Source organism: Myotis davidii, unplaced genomic scaffold (genome assembly GCF_000327345.1).
Source record: "Myotis davidii unplaced genomic scaffold, ASM32734v1 scaffold363, whole genome shotgun sequence".
Taxonomy (NCBI): Eukaryota; Metazoa; Chordata; class Mammalia; order Chiroptera; family Vespertilionidae; genus Myotis; species Myotis davidii.
The window spans coordinates 4,211,917-4,239,128 of NW_006294069.1; the positions used below are offsets into that span (position 1 = coordinate 4,211,917).

The 27,212-nt window shown below is 53.9% G+C and overlaps 1 protein-coding gene across 8 annotated transcripts in view; it reads left to right on the top strand.

Moving 5' to 3' along the window:
- Nucleotides 1-27,212, top strand: part of RAP1GAP2 (RAP1 GTPase activating protein 2) — a 193,320-nt gene that overhangs the window by 5,668 nt on the left and 160,440 nt on the right. The window contains exons 1-2 of one of the 8 annotated variants that reach the window (XM_006768111.2): nucleotides 49-67; nucleotides 19,474-19,509. In XM_006768111.2, the coding sequence (XP_006768174.1) occupies nucleotides 19,487-19,509 (23 nt within the window). In that variant the 5' untranslated portion in view covers nucleotides 49-67; nucleotides 19,474-19,486. Of the gene's footprint in view, nucleotides 1-48; nucleotides 68-2,453; nucleotides 2,475-13,536; nucleotides 13,659-18,957; nucleotides 19,010-19,473; nucleotides 19,510-25,584; nucleotides 25,708-27,212 lie in introns of those variants that run through there. The other 7 variants (XM_006768109.2, XR_435893.2, XM_006768108.2 and 4 more) reach the window with 7 other exon arrangements.

Genomic DNA, 27,212 nt, shown 5'->3' on the forward strand with positions numbered 1-27,212 from the left:
TGTGTGCCGAGTGCGAGGTGGCTCAGCCTGCCAGTCTCTGCCGGGAAGCTGACGGAAGGGGTCAGAGGTGGGTGTTGACAGGTGGCGGGAGAAGGAAGAAGCCGGGAACCTCGGGAGGACCCTGTGGCTACGCTGGGTTGGTTTGTTCCCCCTGCACTCCCCCCCCCCTCGCCCAGAGGTCATAAACACCACCCCATCCTCACTCCAGCCCGTGCCTGTCACAGGGAGAGGAGCTGGGGTCCTGAGGGGCTGGCTGAGAGGCCTTCATGGACCTTTGGGGCAGAGCCAGCCTCCAGCCTGATGCTCACTCACCCCGGAGGACCTGGGTGTGTGTGAGGGGGAGCCAGCCCCCCAGAGGGGGTCCAAGACAGGTGTGTGTTCAGGGGAGCTCAGGTCCCGTGTAGACTCCACTTGTCTGCCACCACGGGCGCTGAGTGTCTGGACCTGGTTGCTGGTGGAGGGGGCATCCTTCTTTCTCCTGTTTTCCGTTGCTCCCGCTACACCCTTAACAAACTGAAGGACATTTACATGCAAGTGGGGGTTGGCCTCTGAATGCCGGGATCTGCCTCTGAGTGGCCCCCACCAGAGCAGCCTCCACAGGGAATAATAGGGTTGTCCTGGGCGGGTCACCAGGACTCTGGTTCTTTTCATGCATCGTGACCCCGGGCTGCCCTGTAAGCCCTACGGGCCTCAGTTTCCCATGGAGAAGGGAGAAGACCCTACCTCCCCGCTTTTCCTGCAGCGGGTGAGGAGTAAACAGACAGCTCACCCAGCTGCTGGGGTTGTGAGGTCCTTGCAGTTCTTTCCCCAGGAAAGGCCCATCTTTGCAACGTGGGCAGGAGTCCAGGGGGGCTCTGCCCTCTCCTCCAGGGGTGTCTTGGTTTTTCTGAGTCCAGGGGTGGGTCAGGGTGGGTGTCTGCCAGATCTGGCCACGGAGGCTCCAAAAAGCTGCCTCAGGTGTCCCCTCCCTTTCAAGATGTTGAGAAGTGGGATGCGTGGGGCTTGAGGGGCTGGTGGGGAGTGAGACGGGGTCTGGAGCTGAAGAGCCACAGAAGTGTCTGAGCAGAGGCAGGTGCTCCACTTGGGCAGGGCCGGGGCACGGCCAGCTGGGCCTGCCGCTCAGCCCGGGGGGTTGGAGCAGTTTGGTGGGAGGTGACCCCAGCTCCCCAGAAGATGACCCTTCGGCTGTGGGCACCGCCACACCTGCCCCTCCCTCTTTTCCATGACCCCGTGGGATCAAGTGTGGCAGAACCACAGTGGTTCAGATGACTTGAACCTCGAGGGGAAGGAGCCCGACATGGGTGGTTACGCATACAGGCCCGTTGTCACTCCGACGGGGGTTTAACTCCCAGCTCCAGCCCCCCCTCGCTCGCTGGGTCTCACCTGTGTTTCCCGAAAGCAGAACCTGAGCCGTACACTTGGGAAGTGGTCCCGGGGAGGAAGGGAGGGAGCAGGAGGTGTGAAGGAGAGAAGGGGAAGGCAGCACAAGATGCATTATTTTTATCACCACCCCCTCTCTGTCCTGAGCCCGTCTCCTGGGAGCCCGTGGAATGCGTTTCAACTGCCCTGTCGGAGAGAAAAACATGGGAGTGTTCATCCAGTAGCTCTGCCCCCTGATGGCCAGGAACCTTCATGGACATGAACTCCCATGCGATTTCAGGGGCACATGGGTGAGCCCCAAGTGGGTTCCTGTGGGCGTCCCACCCGGTAGCTACAAGGAAGGCTTGGTGTGGCCCTGGATGGAGCATTGCCTCCCAGCCCACAGGGGACCGACCAGCTGGTCGTTGCCGAAGCGGCTGGAGGGAGAAATGGGGCTGAGAGGGTTTGAAGTGTCGTATTGAGGTGTCCAACACATGGCATGACCTTGGGCAAAGTGCCCACCTCCTCTGAGCCTCTGTTTCCTTATCTGAGTTAAATAAGAGGTTTGTTAAATTTTTGAACACGGTGATGGGTCCGTAGCAAGGGTTCCTCGAATGGAGCATTTCTGTATATTCGGGAAGATGGCGCCTTACAGTGGCTCAGATATTCATTTGTTCAAGTGGAGGAGGCGGCTGGGTAAAGGGACTGCTTACGACCTTCCTCCCGGTTGTAGAACCTGGGGCTCCAGGCCCGGATCCCTACCTGGTCAGTTCCTCCTGGAGCTGAATTGGAGCCAGCAGTAGCCCTGCCCCTGGGGGCTCCTCAGACGTGCCTCTTGCTGGAGTCTGTCCCAGGAGGACATGGAGCCGGGTGGTGGGCAGAGGGGATGAGCAGGCAGCTCAGAAGCAGGTGCCTGAAGGAGGAGTGGAGGGAGGGCAGATGCTGGCGTTTGAAGCTGGCAGATGGTCGTGGGCACTGGTCTGGGCCACATCAGTGGGGAGGACAGGGCAGGGGGATGGGAGAGAGGGCGAGAGGAAACGGAAGGCAGGGAGGGAGGAAAGAAGAGTGTGTTGGCAGAAGGTGGCCAAGAATGATGGAGGAAGCAGGGCTGTGGGGTGAGTTGGGCAGCCCCGGTGCAGGGGGGTCAGGGGTGCCTGGGTGGTGGGGACAGGCTGGGCCTGTGGGGGAGTGATGGGGTGGTGTGAGAGACAGGAAGGCAGTGGTTGAGGGTTAGTTAGAGGAGTTCTGGGGCATAAGCCACAGCAGGCTTTATATTTCCGGATACAGCACCTAGAAGCCTCCTTCTCCTTCCCCCAGTGCGTCCACCTGTCCCTCCCAGGCCACCACCCCCTTTGGCAGGAGAGGTGTTGTCTGCAAACACTTAGGTTCTGTTGTGAGCAGGGATTGGACAAGGCGTGGATGTGTCTCTGCTGAGGCCTGTTGCCATGGTACCATGGTGGCCCTTGTCTCCCTACCCTCTCCCATCTCTGAGCAACGTGCCAGCCCCTCAGGGAGAGGTCACGCAGTGGGGAATGTGTCCAGCTGCCTCTTGCTCATGCATGGGCAGCTCGGGCTGGCATATAAAGGTCATTGCGTCCGTCCCTCGGCCTAGAGGCGAGATCACACCCGGCCTGGGCTGAGCAGGGGCAGCAGCCACTGTCTCTCTTTAGTCATTTAAGGACTCCTCTGCCCTCTGTAATTTGGGACTCATTTTGTTTTTCATAAGTTTAGTAAAAAAACAAAAACAGTAATGCCAGCCTGTCCATCTTCTCCGCTTTTCAAGAGGGCATCTTTATGGAGCCAGGGAACACTCTCTTCTGCCTACACCTCCTTCAAGCCTTGGGTGCTTCTCTAGTGGGAAGTTCTGCCTCGTGTCTGACCTCGGCCTGCCATGCTGCACTTGCCTTTTCCCCTCAGTTTGCCACCCCCCCCATCCCCTGAAGGGACTTCCAAATAGTCACAAGGGGATTCCTCCCCACCTGCTCAAGACCTGAAGCAGTTGTAGGGGCCTCCCAAGGCAGGTGGGGCGCCAAGGCGAGGATTGTGCTCCGGAGGACCTGGCCTGAGCAGCCCCCCTTCCCGGGCTGGCTGGTGTCCCACCCTCTCCCCTAGTTCAGATCCAAGGCTGTCAGACTCCTTCCTGAATCCTGCTGGGCCTGCCAGGTCTGGGTCAAGAGATGCCATCAGGCACGGGCACGGGGGGGGGGGGGGGCTGCTGATGAGATGACTGGTGGTGAGCAAGAGCAGAGTGGAGTGACAGCTGTCAGGAGCAGTGAGGTGTGCACATCTGTGTGCATGTGTCCCTGGAGGACGTGCTACTGGGTCGCGGTGTCTGCACATCTGTGTGTGGCTCTGTGTGGGGCCCCTGAGCACATCTCTGTGCAACCGTGGGGTGCTCCGGGTTGTTCCTGGTCTCTTCTCTGGGGATGTGTGATGGCCACCCACCAGGGTCCTCCAGGGTGTGCCTGGTCGGTGGCAGGTGATACTGTACCCCAGCAGGCTTTCCTGGCTCCTGGGATCCCTGAGGCTTATGCCCTGTCCAGTTCTGCCCTCTCTCCAGACTTCCTGTCCCTGTCTCTCTCTGCATTGAGGAAGCTGCTTCTCCCCCAGTGGCTGTGTGGGTGCCCCTGCCATTGGGGTGGGGCTGGGGGAGGGACAATCGGTCCAACCTCCAGCCCTGTTTTTTGCGCTCTGAGCTAAGGGTGATGGGTGGGTAAGCCCTGGGCTGAGGAGATGAGTCAGGGATGGCTGCAGGGGTGGGTGGAAACTGGGCTGGATATCAGCTGCTCCAGGGAATGTGCACCCCCACCCACTCAACCCCCTCTCAGAAGCTTGGGCACCGGTGCAGCAATGGGGAGGCTCCCCACCCCTCCTCTCACCCTGCGGCTGGCAGAGTGGTCGCTGAGGCTCTGGGCAGCCCACTGGGGGCCTGGGCCTCAGCATAATCCCTGCACCACAATCACATAAATGGATGGAGCTCTTGTGCCAGGCCCCGGACTGCACACGCCACACGTATTGGCTCATTGGCTCCTCAGAACAATCCTGTGAGGTGGGTTCTGAAAGCATCCCCATCCTATGAGGAAGTGGAGGCTCAGAGAGGCTGGGTTACTTCTCTAAGGTCACACAGCGAGTAAGTGAACCCAGGTCTATTCTTGACACTTGCTGCTGTGCTCCCCACACCTCACAAAGTTGGATCCATCTCATCCTTGCAGTCTCCCCTTCAGAGAGGCCGCCCCAGGTCCTCCCCTCTAAAAAGGGCTCCCAGCCATCCAGACCCCTTTGACTATATCACCCTACCGCAAATACCTGTGTAAGGTGAAACCCCTACTATCCTCCACCTCCCCACCCTTTATGTCCCCCAGGACAGGGATTTATCCGTCTTGTTCACCTAAAATAGTCACTGCCCCAGCAGGGAGCCTGGAACGCAGTGGGGATGCAGTAAAGATTTGATGGATGAATGAATGAATGAGTGAATGAATGAATGAATGAATACATGAAGATATGTCTGACTCCAAGCCCAAGCTCTAAGCATCTGCAGTTTGGGCAGGGCTCAGTGGGGAAACTTGTCTCTGCTTGGCCATCGTCATCTGGGGTGCCTCGAAGTCTGGGGGCTCCGTCACTCTCATGTCTGGCATTTGGCTGGAGGCCTCCGTTCCCTGCCCCATGGGCCTCTCCCATGTTCTCTCTAGGCTTTCCCACAGCATGGGGGCTGGTTAAGGAGCAAGGATCCCAAGAAAGAGCGAGGCTGAAGCTGTTTTTTCACCTTTTCTTACCCAGCCTTAGAGATGATGCAGCACCACTTCCGTCACAGTCACAGATCCACACACATCCACGCCCGCCTCGTAACGGAGGGTGTCATGTCACACGGTGAGAAGAGCATGTGGGATGGGGGATATATTGTGCGATGGTGTGGCCACTTTTGGGGAATATAATCTGCCGCAGCCACTTACTAGGAGTGTGAGCTTGAGCAAATTACTTAGTCTCTCTCTGCCCCAATTTCCCCACCTGTAAAATGGGGGCACCATCAATATGTACCTCATGGGTTATTCCTTTAGTAGTGACTCCTCTTCCATCCATGGGTCACCCTTGCCACAGGTGAGGTGTTGATGGAGATTTTCACCAAACTACGGGATCCAGCCTCAATTCCTCACTCGCTTCTGTCATAGGAGGCACCTATTGTGCAGAGCCCTTTTTTTTTAAAAAATATATTTTATTGATTTTTTACAGAGAGGAAGGGAGAGGGATAGAGAGTTAGAAACATCAATGAGAGAGAGACATCGACCAGCTGCCTCCTGCACATCTCCTACTGGGGATGTGCCCGCAACCCAGGTACATGCCCTTGACCGGAATCGAACCTGGGACCTTTCAGTCCTCAGGCCAACGCTCTATCCACTGAGCCAAACCGGTTTCGGCAGTGCAGAGCCCTTTTGAGGTGGGGCAGTGATGGGAGAGGAGTGGAGACCTTGAGTGGAAAAGGCCTTTCCCGCCTCGGTTTACTATATCATCCTGAGCCAGCTCTTCTAAGGGGCAGATGGAGATGCCACGATTCTGGGGCTCCAGCAGGATTCCTTCGGGCCCGGGGGTGGGGCAGACCCTGCTAGGGCCCCCATCTTTCTCTAGGGAAATTAGGATAAGTGAATCATGAACAAGCTGTGTTGGAGCTGCAGGCCTTTTTAAAATTTTTAAATTTATTATTATTATTATTTTAAAATATATTTTTATTGATTTCAGAGAGGAAGGGAGAGGAAGAGACTGAAACATCAGTGATGAGAGAGAATCATTGATTGGCTGCCTCCTGCACGGCCCCCCCGCCCCCCCACTGGGGATAGAGCCCGCAAATGGCATGTGCCCTGACTGGGAATCCAACCGTGACCTCCTGGTTCATAGATCTACACTCAACTACTGAGCAACACCGGCCAGGCTGAGCTGCAGGCCTTTTTAAAAAACGTGTCTGAGGGAGCCTTTCCTGTGTCTCCCCACTTGCCTCCCCCAAGTCACTGCTCATCTGCTGGAGGTATGATTCCCGCCGCCCCTTCCCCCCCAGGTTGCCGGTGTTGGGGGAGGAAACTCAAGGTTTGTTCATTCCAGCCCAGGTTGGGGCTGCTCCTTAGCTGGGCATTGGCAAGGGGCCCAATGACCCTTGGGGTTGCCCTGGCCCCGCCTGGTGCTATCTCACATCTAGCATTGCCCTCAATTGGGGCCTGCTCTGCAGTAAACCTTCCCTATGGGAATGGCAATGTGGTTAAAAGCCATGGCCTGGATTGAGTTTGCAACCGAAGTACATCCCTTGACTGGGAATCAAACCCGAGACTCTTCAGGGCACGTTCGGGAGGCAACCAATCGATGTGTCTTCTCTCTCTCTCTGTTTCTCTCTCTCTCTCTGTCTCCCTCTCTCTCTCTTTCTCTCCCCCCCCCACTCTCTCTAAGGAAATCAATGGACAATATATCCTTGGGTGAGGTTAAAAAAAAAATCCATGTTCTGGGTTTTTATTCTGTTGCCATCACTACCAGCCCTGTGACCTGAGTGGGTTTCTTAATGTTTCTGAGCTCCATTTCCTCACCAGGAAGGACAAAGTTATGGATTAAATGAAATAAAAAGTATGGCATACCTGGTTTATGGGAGATTCTCAACAAATGATCACAGTTATTCTTTACAGATGAAACAATTGAAGCAGAGGGAGTTTAAGTGATTTCCCCGCAACTACATTGCAGACCTGGAGCTGCAACCCAGGTGTTCTGACCCCAAGTGGTTGTTACTTATCTCTTGCAACACAGAGAATTCCCCGGCCCCTCAATCCCTTTTGCTAGAGAGCAATGCGGCTGCAACCACCAGCAAGAAGACACCCCCTTTTCCTCCTTGCACTACACAAACATGCCTGCAGGGGGTGCCGATGTCCACCTTCTGGTCCATCTTGGTGAGGAAGAGGCTCTGCAATGGCAGGGAAGGGTTGGAGGGACCCAGCCGGATGGAGGGAGAGCGAAGAGCTGGCTTCGTGATCTCTTTTAGTAAGAATCCCCTTCAGACAGCAACTAGTGCCCAAGCCTTCCTACAGATGACTCCAATGATGGTGGCAGTACTGTAGTTGATTGCAGAATCATCTGGGGAGTTTGTTAAAGAAGCAGATTTCCTGGCCCAACCCCAGAATGATGGAGTCATAATTTTAGCACTCACACTAGCTAACACGAATATAGAGCTATACCTGGCCCTGCTCCGAAGGCTTAGCATGTATTAACTCATTTAGCCCTGCAACAGCCCTAGTAGGTAAGTACTGTTAGTATCCCCATTTTAGAGGTGGGGAATCTGGTCTGAGGCACAGAGAGGTTAAGTGACTTGCCTAAGGTCACACTGCTGGCAAAGCAGCAGGGCTGGGGTTTGACCCCATACTATTTAAGACCCAGGTGGTTCTCACGCCCTGTGCATTTTAGAACTATTTTTTTTATTAATAAATATATTTCTTTATTGATTTCAGAGAGAAAGGGAGAGGGGGAGAGAGAAACATCAATGATAAGAATCATTGATCGGCTGCCTCCAGCTGGTCCCCTACTAGGGATTGTGTCTGCAACCCAGGCATGTGCCTTTGGCCAGAATCAAACCTGGGACCCTTCAGTCTGTAGGCCAACGCTCTATCCACTGAGCCAAACCAGCTAGGGCTAGAACCACTATTTTATAACACGGGGCCCATCCCCTTTCTTGTCTCCTTTTGCTTCCTTTTATTTGTCATTTTAAATAGTGTGTGGCCTTTTTAGTTATAAAAGGAAGACTTATTTATTTCAGAAAACTTATAAAATTCAGAAAAGCCCAAAGAAGAAGAAAAAAAATCATGATCCTTGATCTCACCCCTTGAACAATATGGCCCTGAGCATATGAGGTAGCCTGTTTCATTTCATTCAGAAATTTTCTGTAACTCTCTTCCCATGTCGTTACTTATACTTCCACACCTACTGGTACTTTGCACTGGCTGAGAGGTGCTCTGATGGTGGGAGATGCTGTCTGTCTGTAACCTGCCCCCTACTGTTGGGTATGTGGGTTGTTCCCAGTGTTTCATAGTTACTATAACACGGTGGTGGAGGCCATTGAAAGTACAATTTGGCACTCATCCCCTGGGTTTTCTTAAGATTGAAGCACAAACTTTGCTTAAAAGTAGAGTGGATGGAAGAACCATTTGGAGTCAGACAGTGAGGGAGAGACCCTGGTCCTCCCTTTCTGGGGCAAGGCAGATTCCTGACTTCCCTTTGGGGTGGAAGAGGTGGTCCCTGGTCCCACGTCCCAGGACTGGGGTCAGTTTGAGCTCCAAATGGTCAAATAGTTTAAGGTGTGTGTGTGTTGTTTTTTTTATTGTTGTTGTTGTGTGTGTGTTTTTAATTCTCACCTGAGGACATGTTTAGAGAGAGGAAGGGGGAGAGAGAGAAACATCAGTTGATTGCCTTCCGTACGGGTTCCAATCAGGGACTGAACTGAAACCTAGGTATTGACCTGGAATTGAACCTGCACACGGGATGACGCTCCAGCCAACTGAGCACACAGGCTGGGCTAGTTTAAGAAGGTTTCAAAGGCTTGTAGCTTCTCCTCCTCCTCTTCTTCTCCCCGACTTCTCCTTCTATAACAAACCATCCATATAATTAATACTTTTTAATCTTTAAATTATGACATGATAACATGTTCAGGGTAAAAAGAAAATCAAGCAGCACTGGACATAGAGTGAAAAGTCCCTCTGCCCCAGATTTCCAGTTCCAGTCCCGTTCTTCAGGGTAACCAACCTGGGACCATTGCTTATGTTTCCTTCCGGAAATTTCTAGGCAAACATGAGAATTTACATATTTATTTAAATTCATGGGATTCTACTATATGACCTGTTCTGTGTGTTTTTTTTTAATTCTGCATGAGTTTTTAGGATATCTTTATATAGTAACATCTGAATTCTACCTTCTTTTCAGTATCTACATAGTATTTAATTGTATAGTTAAATGACAGTCACTTAGGTGATTTTTTTTTTTTGTATTTTGCTATTACAATGATATAATTAACACTTGTGTGCATAGATCTTGTCGACTCGTATGAACTTGCCTGTGGAATAAATTTCTAAAAATGTTGGCACAAAGTGTATGCACACTTAAAATTTTGATATTGCCAAATACCTACACACATTGGTGGGGGTGCCTCCTGTTTTCTTATCTCCTCACACCATTATCAAGGTTGTTTTTCAGTTTTGTTTTTTGTTTTGTTAATCCTCAGGCCGGAGGAAATTTTTTCCATTGATTTTTTTTAGACAGAGTGGAAGGAGGGAAGGAGGGGGAAAGAAAGAGACTCAAACATCAATATGAGAGAGACACATTGCACCCCGACTGGGGCTGGGGATTGAAACTGCAACCCAGCTACACCCAGGTACATGCCCTTGACCTGGAATTGAACCCACGATCCTTTGATGCCCGAGCCGACGCTCTAAACACTGAGCCAAAAACAGCCAGGGCTCAAGGTTTGTTTGTTTGTTTGTTTTTTTATAACCTTTACTATCTGGTGGACAAAAGTGATATGCAATTATTATGTAAAATTAAAAAAGAATACAGTACATTTTGTAGCTTCTTTGGTCCACGGCCATGCATTGCTAGTAGTTGCCTTGGTGGGCTAGCATTACTGAGCAGATCAGAGTGAATTGTGCAACCCCGTGTTAGAGTCCTGCTCTTGCAGTTGTTTTTTTTTCCGGAACTTGCACAGTTGGAAATTCAGGCTAGCCTTTGAGATGTGAGCGTGGGAAGTGGCCAGGGCACTGCAAATCACAGTGCAGATGTTGGATGTCGTTTATCTCATGCCCAGGTGTGAATCCCGCCCCCTGCGGGCTTGCTGGCTCTACATGCCACCGTGCCCTGTTTTTCTGGTGATCAGAGTATCCTCTGTCCTCACCTCGCTTGTAAAGGAAGCAGAGGGGAGTCCGTTGGAGCCCCCAGAGTTCATGACCTGCACAAGGTGATGCAGTGGCCGAGCTGTGAGGAGAGCTGAGCCCCACCTGGTCAGTCCTGGTGCCGACTCAACTCAACGCTGCCTGGGGTCGGGGCGGATCTCAGCTGAATGATGTGCCCGCCTCTCTGGGGGCATCTGTTTCCTGAGCTTCCGGTAACTGCTTCAGCCCCTCACCCGGGAAGGGAATTTGTCTCATCTTTCACCCTGTTGGTGGCTGTGAGGACAGAGCTGCCCACGAAGAGGAAGCCACACTGTCTCTCCCTTCCCTCCTGCCCCCAAAGGCCGGCAGACACAGTGGAGGGGCTGCTGGCCGGGGCCCGGGCTGCCTCGTCCCCTCTGATCCCAACCGGCTTTCTCGGCTCTATGTTCAGAGAGCTGGGCGGGTGCCCTGGAGCTCTGCCCTGGGGCTGGGACTCTGGCTGGGACTTGCCCCTTCAGCTGGTACTAGGAGCACCCACAGGCCTCCACCAGGGAAGCCAGGGCCTTGTGCCTGGGAGATTCAAAGTCTCAAAGTCGGCTCTGAGGAGTGGCAAGGAGCGGCCTTGGGAGGGAAGGAGCCTGTCTGGCCAGGTGTTGGGAGACTTTCCCACTTGACCACTGTCCTCTTCCAGCTGCTGAGCTGAGCGTTGCCTTCTCAGGGCCTCAGATCTTCCCTCTGTAAATGGGCACTGCACCCACTGTGCATCGCTGGAGGCGTCAGAATCAACGGGGCAGCGTGGTGGCTGGTCGGCCCCACTGCAGCAGATCACCGTGCGGAACAGCGGTTGAGAACGTGGGCCCCGGAGCTAGGCCCAGCTGGGCCACCATCGCGCCGGATCGATTTTGTCAAGGTCCTTAACCTCTCCGAGCCACGGTGTCCCCGCTGGTAAAATGGGGGGTGACAGTGGTACCATCTCACAGGGGGTTGTGAGACGGAAATGAGTTGGGCTGTTAGGGGGGTGCTGGTCCACAGTAAACTCACACACATCTCCGCTCTGACCTCCCGCATGCTGAGTCAGCCGAGGGCTGGGAGGAAGCTGGGCTGTGCTTAAGGGGAACAGGAGGGCTGGGCCTGGCTCACAGAGCTTCTCTTTTCTCTTGACTCACAATCTCTCCCTCACTGGCCACCCCACTCAGAAGAGGGGTCAGAGCAGGGGTGACAGGAAGCTGGGCAGGACCGAGGGAGGCGATGGGATCTTAATAGATAATAATTATAACGGCTCCCATAATGGCGTGGGAGCCCTGTGCTAAGTGTATATGTTCATTTGTAATCTTGTGGGGTTCGTGGCAGCCACCCTCTATTATATGGGAGGGAATGGAGGCCTAGAGAAGTTGCGTAACCTGCTGGAGGGCACGCGGCTCCAAAACTTGGGGGACCGAGTGCTGAGGAGAGGAGAGTGGGGGAGGTGCTAGGATGGCTCTTGCCTCCCTCCAGAATGTACGGAAAACAAATTAAAATCCATCTGTGGCCTCCCTTCTCACTCTCCAGCCCCTAACTCTGGGGAGCTGGGAGGGCACCCGAGTAAGAGTGGGGGAGTACCGTATGCTGCAAGTGAGTCCTACTGGGTCTGCTGAGGTCTCCTGCCCGCCCCTGAGCCAGTCTCTGTGGCCAGGGGGGTGGATGTCCTGGCTGGCCAGGCCTGGCCAGGTGCTCTGCGGGGTGGGTGGAGCAGAGCTGCTTTGCTCTTAGAGAGGCCAAATGGATGTAGGGCAGGCAGGACCCAAGGTGACCATGGTACCTGTTCAGCATCCCCTGGGTGTGGGAGCCAGAGGGTGAGCCATGTGATCCTTCCCCTCCTGGTGCTGGGCGGAGGGTGTGGCCGGAGCGGAGGACCACCCGGCTCCGCTGAGAGGCCAGCTGTCCTGAAGGAAGGACCCTGCACTTGCCCCTCACAGCCCTGAGCTGGGTCAGGACCCCAAAGCTGCTCTCACGGCCCATCCAGGCTGCTGCCCGTGCCCCCTGGAGGAGTCAAGAACATAGAAATGTCTGTGCCATTTGTCCACCACCTGGGGTGGCCCCCTGGCATCCCAGCAAGGACCTGACTCCCCCAGAAGCAGCGGCCCCCAAACAGGAAGCTGCGGGGAGAGGGCCCGGGAGAGAGGCCACTGGTGGCAGCCACAGCAGCGTTGTTTCCCTTTCCCGCTGCTTGGGGGCAGGGCAGGGTCTGGCGCCCCTTCTCTGTCCCCCTACCCTAGTCTGGTCCAGTGCAGGTGCCACGCCAGCCACGGCTGTTTCAGTGAGCACCTACTGTGTACCTGGCATGCTCAGCGCCGGTGCATGAGGAGGTGGGGGCCCGCCTTCAGTCCAGCTGGAAAGAGCACTGCACACAGGTGCCACCTCCCACCCTGTTGCCTGAAGTGTGGCACTGCTGGCTTCTGCCTAGACACGTGAGGGGGCCTGGGAAGTGCAGATCTGTGCCCGCGTAGGGTACCTGTGACTGTATGTTGCAGGCGTGCGTGCCATCTGAGTGTGTGCCTGGGCCGAGTTCTCCTGCCCACTCCTGAGCCAGTTGATGCACATACGTGAGCATCACATATGATGCATGTATGTGCATCTTCATCCATGTGTGAGCCTGTGTCTGATGGGGAGTTATATGTGTATAAGATGTGTCATATCTCATATACAGACACATGTGTCCAGGTGTCTGTTAATGAACTTGCATGTGAGTGTGCAGTATCTATGTACATGCATGCGCATCTAATGACATGCATGCGAGCATGCATGTGCCTATATGTACTGGTGGAGCATGCAAACCCATGTGCACATGCATGTGTCCCATGCCACATGTGTGCAGGAATCATTACATGTGTGAAGCTGGCTTTCCTGGTGTGCGCTAAGTCATGGTGGAGCAGGAAGGCAAAGGTCCCATCTAGGACAGTGGGTGTGAGGGGCCCCAGTCTGCAGGGCTCCCCCAGTCTCCCAGCCAGATCTTCCTCTCCTTGCCTGGCGCAGTGTGGGAATCCACGGCCCTCCTTCGGGTTCTGGGAAGCCAGGGCTGTTTGGGGCTGAGCTGCCAGCTTGGGCTGTGGTGTAATCTGCTAGCCGAGCCCTTTCCGGAGCTGCGAGTTCCTCTGGGCGTGGGCAGGCTGCCCTCTTCAACCTCCCCTGCTTGCCTCGGTGCCTCCCAGAACTCAGGACACACCTCCTGGCCCTGTGGCCTCACCCACAGGAAGTACAGGTTGGGGGGCAGGCCATGGGGGAGGTGTCACGCTGGGCGCCCTGCCCTACACTGGTGGCCCGTTGACTGCTGCTGCACCGAGACCCCCTCGCCGACAGCCCCAGGAACATCGCCTGGACCTGGGGCCCCGCGGCCACAACCATGTTTGGCAGGAAGCGCAGCGTGTCCTTTGGGGGCTTCGGATGGTGGGTGACAGGTTGGGGGTGGTGGAAGGGATGGGGGTGGCTGGCTGTGCAGTCTTGTTGAGCACTGTGGGTGGCTGTGGGTACAGGGACCTCAGGTTATGCCTCAACCCTGGGTCAGTGGGGGGCACTTTTAATGCCAGCTGATGGAGATGGAGGATCCTGGCGGGGGCATCAGACACTATAAGCTTTTCCTCGCCGTCTGTTGGGTATAATCTTCTAGGGAAGTTGGAAGGTTGGAGCTGGAGCCAGTGTATGTGGTGACTGGTTGAATGTGTGTGTGTGTCTGTGTGTGTGTGTGATGTGTTCCCATTTATGTGTAGGCACCTCTGTGATGATTGTGCATGTGTGTGCGTGCCTGAGATTGTGCGTGAAGCGTGTGTCTGTGTGTGAGGTGTGTGCCTGGCTGCGAGGGTGTGTCTATGGGTAAGACCACGTGCATGCCCTTTGTTTCCGAGCTGGTGCCAGTCTGTACCTCTGGCGTTCTGAACCTGTGTGCGTGCTTGTCTGTGCATGTGTGTAACGCTCCCGTCTGTGTCCTCTTTGTGACTGGGCGGCAGAAGGAGCCTGTGGCCTGCTGACCTTGGGGCTGCCTCCTCTCTGCAGGGGGTGAGCTGTGAGAGGAGGGGGCAGGCCTGAATCTCCAGGTCCCTCCCCTCTGTCCCTCCGCCTGGACAGCCAATCCTAGCTCTGTCCCAGCCTGAGCAGCTGCGTCTGTGCTAAGCCTCTTGCCTGGCGCTCTGGGCCACCTCTTGCCTCTAAGTTACTGTCCGGGACAAAGAATAGGCCTTTTCCTCCTCCGCAGGGGCTAGAACGTGGGGAGATGGAGGTCAAAGGCTTGTCTGGTCAGCAGCTGCTGGCAGCGTCTCCTCAGCCGGCGAGCGGGGGTCTAGTGGTTTTCATTATCGGTTTCCTTTCAGCTTCTGGGCCTGGGGCATTGTCAAAGTCAGGTTCCCGCTCTTGTAGAGAGGGTGGCCGGGGGTGTCCTGGTGTAGAAGCTGGGGGGCTATGGGGGGCCCAAGACGTGAGGGAGACCGGGAAGGAGGCCTGGGGGGCTGGGAATGGGGGGGCTCTGTCCTTTGGCTGGTTCCTTGGTCCCATATGCATGCAGCTTTCCGTTTCCCCTTTCCCCTCCCCGAAAGCACTTGGCCTCCCGTCCTCTGGAGGAGGGCCTGTGGGTGCTCCGTGTTTGGCAGGTGAGGACAGAGGAGTTGCCAGGAGTGGCCCAGTGTGGCCCGGTGCCTGCTCATGGGCCTTCCCGACACTCACGCCAAGGGCTGCTGTCCTGAGGCTGGGGTTTGTGTTCAAATCCCTAGTCTGCTTCCTGGTCAGGGACCGTGTGCGAGGCTGGGCGGGGATACATGTAGGGCTGGGCCCCGGCAGTGACACGGTGGAGCAGAGAGAGGGACTGTGCTTGGCACAGCGTAGGGGCTCAGGAGATGCTTACGGAATGATTGAGTGAGGCGTTTTGTCCACTTGGTTGGGGACTTGTTGAGCTGGAGAGAATGGCAGGGCTTCCTGGTAGGCTTGGAGGTTTGGGGTGGGTGTCATCTGGGGATGGCTGTCAGCTGGGAGGGGATATCAGCTGGTTAGGGGCTAATTTACAGCTAGGTGGAGCCTGGTCCACTGCAGACAGTGAGTGCAATCTCGGGGGTGGTTACTTTAAAGCCCCTTTGAATACCAGAGGTAGACCAGAGGTGGGCGTGAATGGGATGGGGAGAAGGTTTTGAACCTGGGGACTTTGGCTTCTGGGAAGGGAAAAGTCCAGTGTCACAGCCACTGCCCCATCTTCTGTCTCAGCCCTGCCAAGGCCAGAGGCCCCGCCCTCCTGGGCCACGCCCCAGCGTGGGAACCCTGTATGGGTCAGGCTGCTGGGAGGTGTGGATGTGGGGAGGACTGGGTGCTGCGACCAGAGTGCGGGCGGGTGGTGAGGGGGTTGGGCTGAGTGGGTGCCACGCCAGCAGTGCAGGTTCAGTGCTGACTCCACCCGGACTCATTGAGGAACTCAGATGGGACACTTCCCTTCTCTGGGTCTCAGTTTCTCCATGTGTAAGTGGGGGCTTTCTGCCTTACCCACAGCACAGCGATGTTGGAAGAATTAAGAGACTCCTTGAGAAAATGTAAAATGTAAGGGCTTATTGTTCAGGGTTACAAAGAACAGGGTTACAGTTCTCTACAGTAGAATCTGGGGATCTGACTCCTGGGTCCAACATACCTTCCAATGGTGGGTTGAATGGGAGAGGAGGAAGGTCGGCATCCCAGAGGGGGTTGGGGGTCAATGAGACCCTAGGGGACCAGTTATGGAAGCCCCAAGGATGGGGTCCAGGAGGCATGTGGAGACGAAGCTGGAGGGACTTGGGCCAGGAGCCATGGGGCGTGGCTTGTTTCCGCTATTGGGAACTGACATAAAAAGGTGCTGGGAAAACAAAGCTTTTGAGGTGTCCCACGGGCCCTTCCGGAACACCCCAAAGTGATTCCCAGGTCGAGACTCTTACTTATAATTTAAATTTTAGGAAGTTTGTCAAAATATATCAAGAGGTTTAGACATTTGACTAAATAGGATCATAAGTCATGATGAAGCAATCCTTAATCATCCATTTAACCAAAGTGGCAATGAAAGATTTCAAGGAAAACACAGAAGTTGACATAATTGTTAGCAAAATTTAGTTCTTACTATTGAGGAGATTCAGTTTTTTTTTAATCAAGGACCCAATTAAGACAACATAAAACATAAATTCTTTTGACAAAATATCGAATCTTTGCTCTCGAGGCAGAAATTTTTTTCACAGTATCAGTAGCAGACCCATAGTCCTTTTAGCAGAGAGAGAAAACCAAACTCTAATTTTGCTTCCGCTTACTTTTGATACCTTGCTTACCTTGGTTCACAGTAGTCTTCCCAGATAAGAAACGAAGGTTGCACAGTAAGAAGCTCAGGACATATTGGGGATCTTGAGGAGAGGCATTAACCCCAAGTCTATAGGTACTGCTGGCGAAGTCTGATGGCAAGAACATGGCTTATCTTCTTAGCCTCAAGAGGACGTTTAACATTCATTGTGAAGATTCCTGAAAAATTCCTGCACAGCAGATTTAGAAGAGCCTGTGTGGTTGACAGTATTCTTGCTGGACTTAGGCAAATAATCAGGCCAAGTTTATTGAAACTAGACTTATGTTGCAAATAAATTAGTCTGAATTTGGCTGTTTGTTTTTGATAAAAATGAGCGTCGTCTTAGAGAGAAGATGGTTCCAGGAGAAACTGTAATATACTTTTGTGGATATTCGGTTCTAGTGCTGTTCATTGTCTTTGCAGTTAAAATTTTTTTTCTACCTGTAAACTGGCCTGGATCCTGAATTTTTCTAGTTTTCTTAAGTACTTGGCTGCAGCTCTCCAAACTAGCATTTTCACTCTCCCATCCATTGGAAACACGAAACGAACACTGCCTGTTTCCCAAGGCCATGCGAGCTCAGGTGGGACAGCTTGATGGAGACGTCAGAGAAATCACCACAACAGCTCCACTCTGGACACTGTTCTAGCTGCAAAAGGTCACCAGAGACCCTCTCACTGAGGCCAGGAGGCTCTATCAGACTATGGCTGTCACTCCGTCGGAAGAGGATTAGAGACAGACATCTAGAAGTCTTGGTTACCCTGCTTTCAAACCTAGAAACCAGGATTACAGTCTGCTCCAATCATTAACCTTTGTTTTGCTTTTGTTTCCATAGAAATGCCTCTTATTATATACTAGAGGCCCAGTGCACAAAAATTTGTGCACTGGGGTGGGGGGGGATCCCCTCAGCCTGGTCTGTGCCGGTCTCCCAGCGGGGGACCCTCAGGGGATGTCCACCTGCCAGTTTAGGCCTGCTCCCCCGGGAGGGGATTGGGCCTAAGCTGGCAGTCAGACATCCCTCAGGGAGCCCTCTAAGCCATTAGTCGGACATCCTTAGCATCGCTGTGCTGGCCAGCCATGAGCCAGCTTCTGGCTGAGCCATGTTCCTCCTGTGGAAGTGCACTGACCACAAGGGGGCACCTCCTGCATTGAGCGTCTGCCCCCTGGTAGTCAGTACGCGTCATAGTGACTGGTTGTTCTGCTGTTAGGGTCAATTTGCATATTACCCTTTTATTATATAGGATTTGATTGCTTGCAAAAAAATTAAAAAAGGGTGCTGGGAGTTCACTCAGAATGAAAGGATCCTTCCCCCAGCTTGGTGCTGATTTGTGATTGCTGGGACCTCCCTTAAAAGCTTTTAGGAGCACCCCGTCTGAACTTTCCCCTCTGAACTTCCACCACATGGCCCTGAGACCACTCTCCTGCCCCCAATGGCCCCAGAAGTCAAGTATATGGGAAGAAGCTTGTGGCAGATCTGAGCTGGATGGACCAGGGTGGCTGAAAGAACTTTCCAGGGTTTTAAGCATCTTGTAGGTGTGGTGATTTTGGTGGCACTGATGGTGTTACTGATGCAGTGGTGACACTGATGGGGTGGTGAGATTGATGATGATGATGGTGACACTGATGGTGATGGTGACATTGATGGTGATGGTGGGGGACACTGGTAGGGGTGGTGACACTGGTGATGGTGACATTGATGGTGATGGTGGGGGACACTGGTAGGGGTGGTGACACTGGTGATGGTGACATTGATGGTGATGGTGGGGGACACTGGTAGGGGTGGTGACACTGGTGATGGTGGTGACACTGGTGGTGGTGGTGACACTGGTGATGGTGGTGACACTGTTAGTGATGGTGACATTGATGGTGATGGTGGGGGACACTGGTAGTGGTGGTGACACTGGTGATGGTGGTGACACTGGTAATGGTGGTGACACTGATGGGGTGGTGACACTGATAGTGGTGGTGACACTGGTAGTGGTGGTGACACTAGTGATGGTGGTGACACTGATGGGGTGGTGATACTGGTGGTGGTGGTGACACTGGTAGTGGTGGTGACACTGGTGATGGTGGTGACACTGATGGGGTGGTGACACTGGTAGTGGTGGTGACACTGGTGGTGGTGATGGTGACAGTAGTGGTTGTGACCCCTAAACAAGAGGAGACACCAGCAGTGGCGATCTTGCCTACCTTCCTGTCTCTGGGGAGAGAAAGGGGCCTCTTTCCCAGCCATAAGGGCTGACATATGTGGAGGGTAAAAATAGAAGCTGAGCAGCGCTGCCTTGCCTTCCAGAGAGGCGCAGGCTGGGCAGAGGCGCTGGCTGCCAGGACAGTCTGCCGCAAACGTGCTCTTCCCTGTGCTGAGCTCCTGCCCGTCACCTGGAGCCTGCAGTCGGGGCTGTCCCAGGAGGGGAGCCTGTCTCCTTGGCTGGACTGGCAGTTCCCAGAGCAGGAGGGTCCTTGGTGCTGGAGGTATGGGGGGGGGGTGCTGGCATCTTTTCAAAGCAGAATCCTAGGAAGTACCGATGTGCTGAATGTCCAGTTGCCAGTGACTGGTGGATCTAGGTTTCAGAGTCTTCTTGTGGAATGGGGCGATGAAGGGAGAGGCTGCCCAAAGTGCTTACTACCCCTGGGTCTGGCGTCGGATACCTGGCTTCAGGCTGGGACATTGACTTTACCCTTCTGAGCCTCAGTTTCCTGACCTCTAAAATGGAGAGAATAACTGGACCCGCTTCATAGGATTCTGTGTGGCTCCAGCCCTCCCAGAGCTCACCGCCCTCCCTGCGGGGCTGGAGGAGAACTCCTTCCGGAGCAGCTGTCCCTGCAGCGCCGTCCGTCTGGTGGTCTGGACCGACCCAGGGACCTCTCGCCTGCAGGTGCTATGGGGGAGCCTTCAGTCCTGGCACTGACCGAAGCCCTTGCTTTTCTCTTGGCAGGATCGACAAGACCATGCTGGCAGGCCTGAAGGTCAAGTAAGTAGCCACTTCCTGTTATGTAGAGGTCAGAGATGAGGGCAAACCAGAGCTCTTCTGGGCCCCTGGTTTCCCCGTAAGTTGTGGGAAACATGGGTGGGGCTGTTGCATTTGTCACGCTCTCCTCCTCAGTCTGGGGGCCTCTGGCCTGGAGGAGGCTGGTCAGGCGCTTGCTCCCTGGGGTACCTGGGTAGCAGACGCTGGAAAGGTAGCCGCGGCACCAGAGTGGTGGGACTGACTGTGTCTAGCGCCGTGACCTTTAGCCGACAGCTTAGGGGTGTAAGAAAGAGAAATGCATTTTCTCCCTCCGTAGTTTTTATGTGAAGCCCTAGTCCTATGGGCTGTCTGTCTGGCATGCCCACCCACCTAAAAACGGTGCCGTGTAATCCTAGGACAGCATGAAACACCCCGGTGTGTGTGTGAGCAGTACGTTACTGAGTCATCCGGTACCAGATGGCGCCATGCTGGGCGGCCTGGCCCTGGGGCTCTGAGGCTTCCAACACCAGATTCTGGGACTGGGAATTATCTGCTCCGTTTACCATGCGTGTCTGCCTGTCTGTCTGGGAAGCCCTGAGTAGACACACCTCTCGGCTCGAACCTCCCACTGCTTCTCCTCGCCGCTGTTGTTCCTTTTCTCGCCATATTTCTGGCCCAGCAATCTTGTCTGCGTCCTGGTCCTCTTTCCCCCAGGCGACTTCAACAAAAGTCACTTCCACCTGCATCCCTCCTTTGGGCAATGAGTACTAACCCGTCACCTGCCCCAACGGAGTGAATTGAAAATGAGGGAAATTCTAGGAGGGGAAAATAGCATTGGTCATTAGCTCAAAATACTATCCTGCGGCATGGGAATCAGCTCACGCATGAGACGTCCCCCCTTTCAAGGCAGCTCCTTCTGCCTACAACTCCCGCATCTTAGCTGGAAGGTTTCCCAGGCCAGCCTTCCTCTGCCCTGCCGTTCAGTTGCCAGCACTGCTTGTGTATGCCCTGGGTACAGGTCTCTGGGCAAAGCACAGCCAGTCTTGAGGGTTGGCATATGAAGCGGTAAAAAATGAGGCCTCCCACAAAAATGAGGTTTTGTTCAGAAGGGTGAGGGTGGGCAGTTAGGGCAGGGATGCATGGCAGACTGTTCCTGCCCTCGGAGAGCTGTTAGTCTCTTTGTAGAGTTGATGTCAGAGGTGCAGTGGGAGCAGTCAGTCCTGGAAGACTGGCAGGAGGAGGTGGCTTATTTAAGAAATATATTTTTATTGATTTCAGAGAGAAAAGGAGAGGGAGAGACAGATAGAAACATCGATGATGAGAGAGAATCATTGATAGGCTGCCTCCTGCCCACCCCGCACTGGGGATCGAACCTGCAGCCCAGGCATGTGCCCTGACCGGGATTCGGACTGTGATTTTCTGGTTCATAGGTCAACGCTCAACCACTGAGCCACGCTGTCTGGGCAAGGGGGTGTCTTCTAAAGCAGCTTTTAAAGATGGTTCTGGGCAATGGGCCCCGCAGTGCATGTACATGGGATGCACATCGTACAGCCCAGTGTTCAGGGCCAGTCACTCTCAGGCATGGCACAACTCCTCTGGACTTCAGTTTCTGTGGCCTTTGTCCAAAGAGCACGACAGTGGCCTTCCTAGAGCTCCTTATCTGCCTATTGAATGAGATATGTGGCATGAAGTAGAGATATTAAGGCAGAGGTCCTCAAACTTTTTAAACAGTGGGCCAGTTCACTGTCCCTCAGACCATTGGAGGGCCGGACTATAGTTTAAAAAAAACAACTATGAACAAATTCCTATGCACACTGCACATATCTTATTTTGAAGTAAAAAAACAAAACGGGAACAAATACCATATTTGTATTTGCATGTGGCCCGCGGGCCGTCGTTTGAGGACCCTTGTACTAAGGGGTGTAGAGTGGTACGCGTCTATTTTGTGGTGCTGTCTTGTGACATCTTGTTCATTTTCACAAGCATAAATCGAGGGCATGTTTGCTTTAACTGGTGAAGATGATATATGTAACCTGGAAAGGGACTAGTTACAAGGTGCAGTGAAGGGCTGGGGTCAAGGGCCGTTGCTAAGATTGGGATCTCAGTGGGTTTTTTGGGCACTTGGGGGACAGTCTGAGGGCTTAGGCCCTGGAGAGGTGGTGTTGAGGTGGTTGTTTGAGATAGTGTGTAGGACCATGTTCCTGCTGTACTTGGTTATGATTCTTTTGATTGTAAGAAACAAAACCTAGTTTAATCTGGTTAAGCAAAAGATGGAAATTAAAAAAAGTATTTTTATTGATTTCAGAGAGGAAGGGAGAGGGAGAGACAGATAGAAACATCAATGATGAGAGAGAATCATTGTTTGGCTGCCTCCTGCATGCCCCCTATTGGGGATTAAGCCCACAACCCAGGCATGTGCCCTTGACTGGAATAGAACCTGGGACCCTTCAGTCTGCAGGCCAACGCTCTATCCCCTGAGCCAAACTAGCTAGGGCAAAGATGGAATTTATGGAAAAGATTCCAGGGTGCCTGAGGGAACCCAGGGGGAGGAGAGGGAGTAGAGGTTGGGAAGGGCTGAACGGGAACTGGAAACCCATCCCCATCAAATCCTAGCTGGCTTCTTTGCAGAAGTTGATAAACTGATCCTAAAATGCATATGGAAATTCAAGGATAATCTTAAAAAAGAATAATATGATTTTAAAAATTACTGCAAAGCTATAGTAATCAAGACAGTTTGGTACTGGCACAAGGATAGACATCCAGATCAATAGAATAGAATTCCAAGTCCAGAAATAAACTCTCATATTTGTGGTCAATTGATTGTCAGTGAGTGTGTCATGACAATTCAATGGAGAAGAATAGTCTTTCCACAAATGGTGTTGGGACAACTGATAGCCCCATGCAATAGAATGAAACTGAGCCCTTCGCTCACACCATATACAAAAATGAACTCAAAATGGATCAAAAACCTAAATGTAAGAGCTAAAACTAAAAACTCTTAGCAGAAACATAGATGAAAATAGTTGTGACCTTAAATAAGCCATTGGTTTTTTTTTTTAGATGTGACACCAAAAACACAAGCAACAACAATAATAACAAATCGATACATTGAACTTCATTAAAATGAAGAACTTTTGTGTTATAAAGGACGCCATTAAGAAAGTGAAAAGACGACCCACAGAATGGGTGAAAATATTTGCAAATCACATATAGGAGCTTGTGCCTAAAATACATAAAGAACTCTCATAGCTCAATAATACAAAGACAACCCAATTAAGAAACGGGCAAAGGATCTGAAGAGACCTTTTCCCAAAGGAGATCTGTACGTGGACAATGAGCACATGAAAAGATGCTCAACATCATCAGCCTTCAGGGACACGCAAGTCAAAGCCACAGTGAGATACTGCTTCACACCCACTCAAATGACTGTAATAAAAAAGACATAATAACAGGTGTTGGTGAGGATGTGGAGAAATCGCCGCCCTTATCCGTTGCTGGTGGCAGTGTAAAACGGTGCAGCTGCTTTGGGAAACAATAAGGTAGTTTCTCAAAAGGTTAAACATAGGATTATCATCAGACCAGCAACTCCATTTTTAAATATAGATCCAAGAGAAATGAAACTGTATGTTCATGCAGAAACTTGTACACGATTGTTCATAGCAGCATGATTAATAGCAGCCCAAAGTGAAAACAACCCAAATGTTCATCAGCAGATGAATGGCTAAACAAAAAATGGCATATCTATGCAATGGCATATTATTTGGCCATAAGAAGGAATTAAGTACTGCTACATGCTGCAATGTAGATGAGATGACTGTCACCCAGGACTGGCTGCCGTGGGGCTGGGTGAGCACGGAGTTGGCTCAGTGCAGCCTGTCTCCATTGCTAGGGGCACAGTGTCATGCACAGGCCTAATGATGGAGAAATCTAGAACCTCTGCCTTGTAGAAATGGCATCTCTGAATAGAGAGAAAGCTTGTGATGGAGCCCAGAGGGGACTGTCCTATTACGTCTTCCTCAGGAGAGGGGCGGAGAGGGCCGGGAGGAGCCGTCTTCCCCACAGCCTGGCTGGGCAGCATTTCAGCTGTCATGTGGTTTGGCCAGAAGACGGCACCACACAGTCACCCTTACTGTAGCTTTCAGATTCCACCAGCTCAGAATTCAGAATCCAATTAGAAATGAGGTGAGCACATAGGGCAGGAGCAGACCCTCTGGGGGCCCTGATGGCAGCTGCTGGAGCCACTGTCTACGCAGGATTGGGGAACAGGAGTTTTTGTTGCTCCTAGAAAGCTCAGATTTCATGCCATGTCACAGGCTTTTACACTCAGGGCTTCCGTTGCCATTCTGTGAGAATGATGCATAGATGATTACCTCTGCGGACACCTGCTTCTCCTGGTTCTCTCGGTGTTGTTAGCAAGGTCACCTGCTCATGTTGGGGGGCGAGAGCAGAGGCAGGCAGGGCCCAGTGTCATGCATCTAGTCTGTGCATCAGCTCTCCAGCCTTCTTTCCAGAAAGCCCATCCCTCCACAGTCTACCCCTCAGTCCCAGTTTAATGGCTTTTTCATGTGCTGGTTGAGGGCCATGATCACCAGTCCATCTTCCACCAGCTCTTTGTTTACTGTGGATTACAAGGATCCTTGAGGCGCCACAACGATGTTCTAGAACCTTCTGGGAATGCTCCATCTTAGTCAACTCCTCTCTTATACACCTAGGACATGTACTGAGAGTTTGCTGGGGGGTTGTTAAGGAGAGCTTGATTTTTTTGGGGGGTGGGGGTTTGGAAGGGTGAAAGGCTGAATCAGTTCAGCTCCCATTTACCTGGCACCTACATTCCAAGCCCAGTGGCAGGCCCCAGGACTGTGGGGAAGCAAAGATGAAGAAGACAGTCTCTGCTATGAATCCTACATCCCCGCGGGGAGACAGCCATGTAGACAGACAGTCCCAATGGAATGTGACAGGTGCGAACAGAGATGCTCTCAGAGAGGATGGAGGGGGCTTCCTGGAGTCTTGGTGCTGCCCGGCTGTCTCCAAGGGTGAGTGAGGTCAGGCCGGAGAAGAGAGGCACTCCCCAGCAGCAATGCACCAGGCAGGGGGCAGGAGGGATCTGGGTGCGGTTATTATTATCAGACCGAAAGCGGGTGAGAGTGCCGGGACAGGAGGGGCTATGCCGAGGAGCGTAGGAGGGCTGGGTGGAGGCCTGGGCTGGCTTCTCGGGGTGTCCCCGGGCCAGCGAAGGGTTTAAGCTGGAGAATAATGTGGCCACATTTGAATCTGGGAGCCCCCGACTGCCCTCTGCCAACCATTGGAGAGCTTGGAGGCCAGGGCAGGGGCTGTGGGGTTGGAGAGAGTGGACCGATTGGGAAGCTATCGAGGTGGTGGAGTCCCCCACCTGGAGCTGGTTTGGGTGTGGGAGGTGAGGGCACGGGAAGTCAAGGTGAAGACTGTCGAGTTTCCGAGTGAGCCCTTGGGTGGAGCTCTTGGTCCCATCTACGGAGACTGAATATACAATCTCTGTTCCTTTTTTGCTACTATAACCTCCTGTGTGGCTGGCTTAGATCCTGACCCTTATACCTACCTCCTTGCCCCACCCCCCTAGAAGGGGACAGAGGAGGGGACGCAGGCAGGCAGAGCTGGTGGGGGTCCTGGACTCTGGCCCTGCCCTGCTTGGCTCCTGGAGTGCCTTTGGCAGGCGAGCTCCCGGTCAGTAGTGGCTGCCCTTGAAACTGACAGCTGGCCAGACTGGGCCCTCAGGGAACCCACTTCCAGACACATTCCAGGTGGGGCCAAGGGGGAAAGTCGGTTTCTGTCCAAGTATCAGGCCCTGGTCCATTGGTTTCTTTAGGATGGGCCTTGAGCCTGAGAACAGTGTTGGCGTGTGAAGGCGTGTGTAGGCATGTGGTATGCTTGCCTGTGCAGGTGGACATGAGCTTTGAGGGCCCATGTGGGTGATTGTGTGGTGCCTTTTTTGGCTTTAGTGAGTTCCTATGGTAACCACGAACATGTCTGTTTTGGGATCTGGCGTCCGCGGGGCGTGAGTAGCTACAGGGAGAAGCAAGGAGGGCGGGTGCTTAGCCGGCAGTTGGGCTGTGGCCTGATTTCATTGCCAGGCACAGGGGAAGCCCTGGAGGGGCCACTGCCAGGCAGCAAGGGCGGCGAATTCCAGGGACTTGTGCGCTCCTGGCCCGCATCCCAGCCAGTCCCCGACATGCCCAGGAAGCCCTGGTGAGTCCGGGTTCTGATTTCTTGATGGACAAAGCTCCCTGGGTCTTTACCAGGTCTGTTGGGTATCTGCTGATGGGCAGGCAGGGAGCCAGCTGGCCGCTCTGCCCAGTAGGTGTTGGGCTTTGGGCTCAGATGGGCGTGGGACTGCGGGCAGGGGGCTCCGCTCACCCTGAGGCCCTGTGTGATCGCATCCCTGTGCTGCAGAGCTGAGTGGTACTTGTTGATCCCATGGGACAGGGCTGACTGTTGCTGTGGGAGACAAAGGCAGGGGTGCAGGAGAACAGCATGCGGAGGGGCAGCCTGAGGCCGGCAGCCCGGGGTCACCGGTCCTTCAGCTCCCCAAGCTCCCCGAAGGAGCCCTGTGGACCCCAGGTCTCCGGCCGTGCACCGGCTTCTCCGCAGGTCTCACTCGGCCCAGAGGCCTGCTGTCCTCGCCCGGATGGGAAGACTCAGGCCCGTGGAGAAGAGGGCTCACTGGGTGCTGGATCTGGCCAGGGCTGGGAAGAATGGCTCCCACTGGGCTTTGGGGAGTGGCTCTGACTCCCACATCTGCATCCCTGTGCTTCCGGTTCACACGCGTAGACCCTCGGGTGCGTCAGGATCCACCTGGCCTGTCAGCATCCACCCCGGCAGCACTCAGAGGTGTCTGGGAGTGTGTGTGGGGTGCTTGTTTTTACTCCTTCCTCCTGCTGCTCCTCTAAGGCTGGGACCCGGGTGTGGGGAGGGGTGGGTGTGGAGGGGGTGCTGGGCATTGGGCCTCTTCTGAGATGGGTGTGGGACAGCGGGCAGGAGGCTCTGTTTTCCTGGGGCCCAGCTGCTCCCTCTGCCTCTGGGGCCTTGGGAGAGGCGGTGTTGGGACAGGGTGGGCAAGCCCAGTGGACATGAGGATGGACAGCTAGAGGTCATGGGCCTCAACCTCCCTGTTCACAGAGCAGCGCCGGAGACCCCAGGCGGGGACTGCTCACTGGAGGGCGCAGCACGGAGGCGGTGGGTGTGGGATCAGCAGCTCTTCTCTCTGAGCGGCGCCTGGCCCCTTCCTGCTCCTCCTCGGCCTCCATCTCCGCAGCTTCCTGGCAGAGGACCTCATCTTTTCTTCTGAAGACAGACCTGTTGTCTGCAAGGATCTGTCGGGCCCGAGCACCACCGTGGTGAGGCCCCGGGCGCTGGCGAGCAGCCTCGGTGCTCTGCTGAGCGCCACCTGTCTCACCAGGCCTTCCTCTGTGCCAGAGAAGCTGAACATTTGGAGTTTTAGCCAAATCTTGACAATTAACTCAAGAATGAAAAAAACAAAGCCCTATGTGGCCTCTCCTGCAGGCCCGGGTCCGCCCCTGGGGTCGCCAGCGTGCCACCTTGCTCCCATGCGCCCGGCATCCCTCTCGGGTCCCAGCTCCCTCTCCCCCTGGCGACTCCCCAGTCCCTCTCCCCAGTCACCCCTCCCCTGGTGCTCTCGTTCCTCAGCTGCTGACTGGTCACTTCCTGCTCTGTCCCCAGATTGGACTCACCCC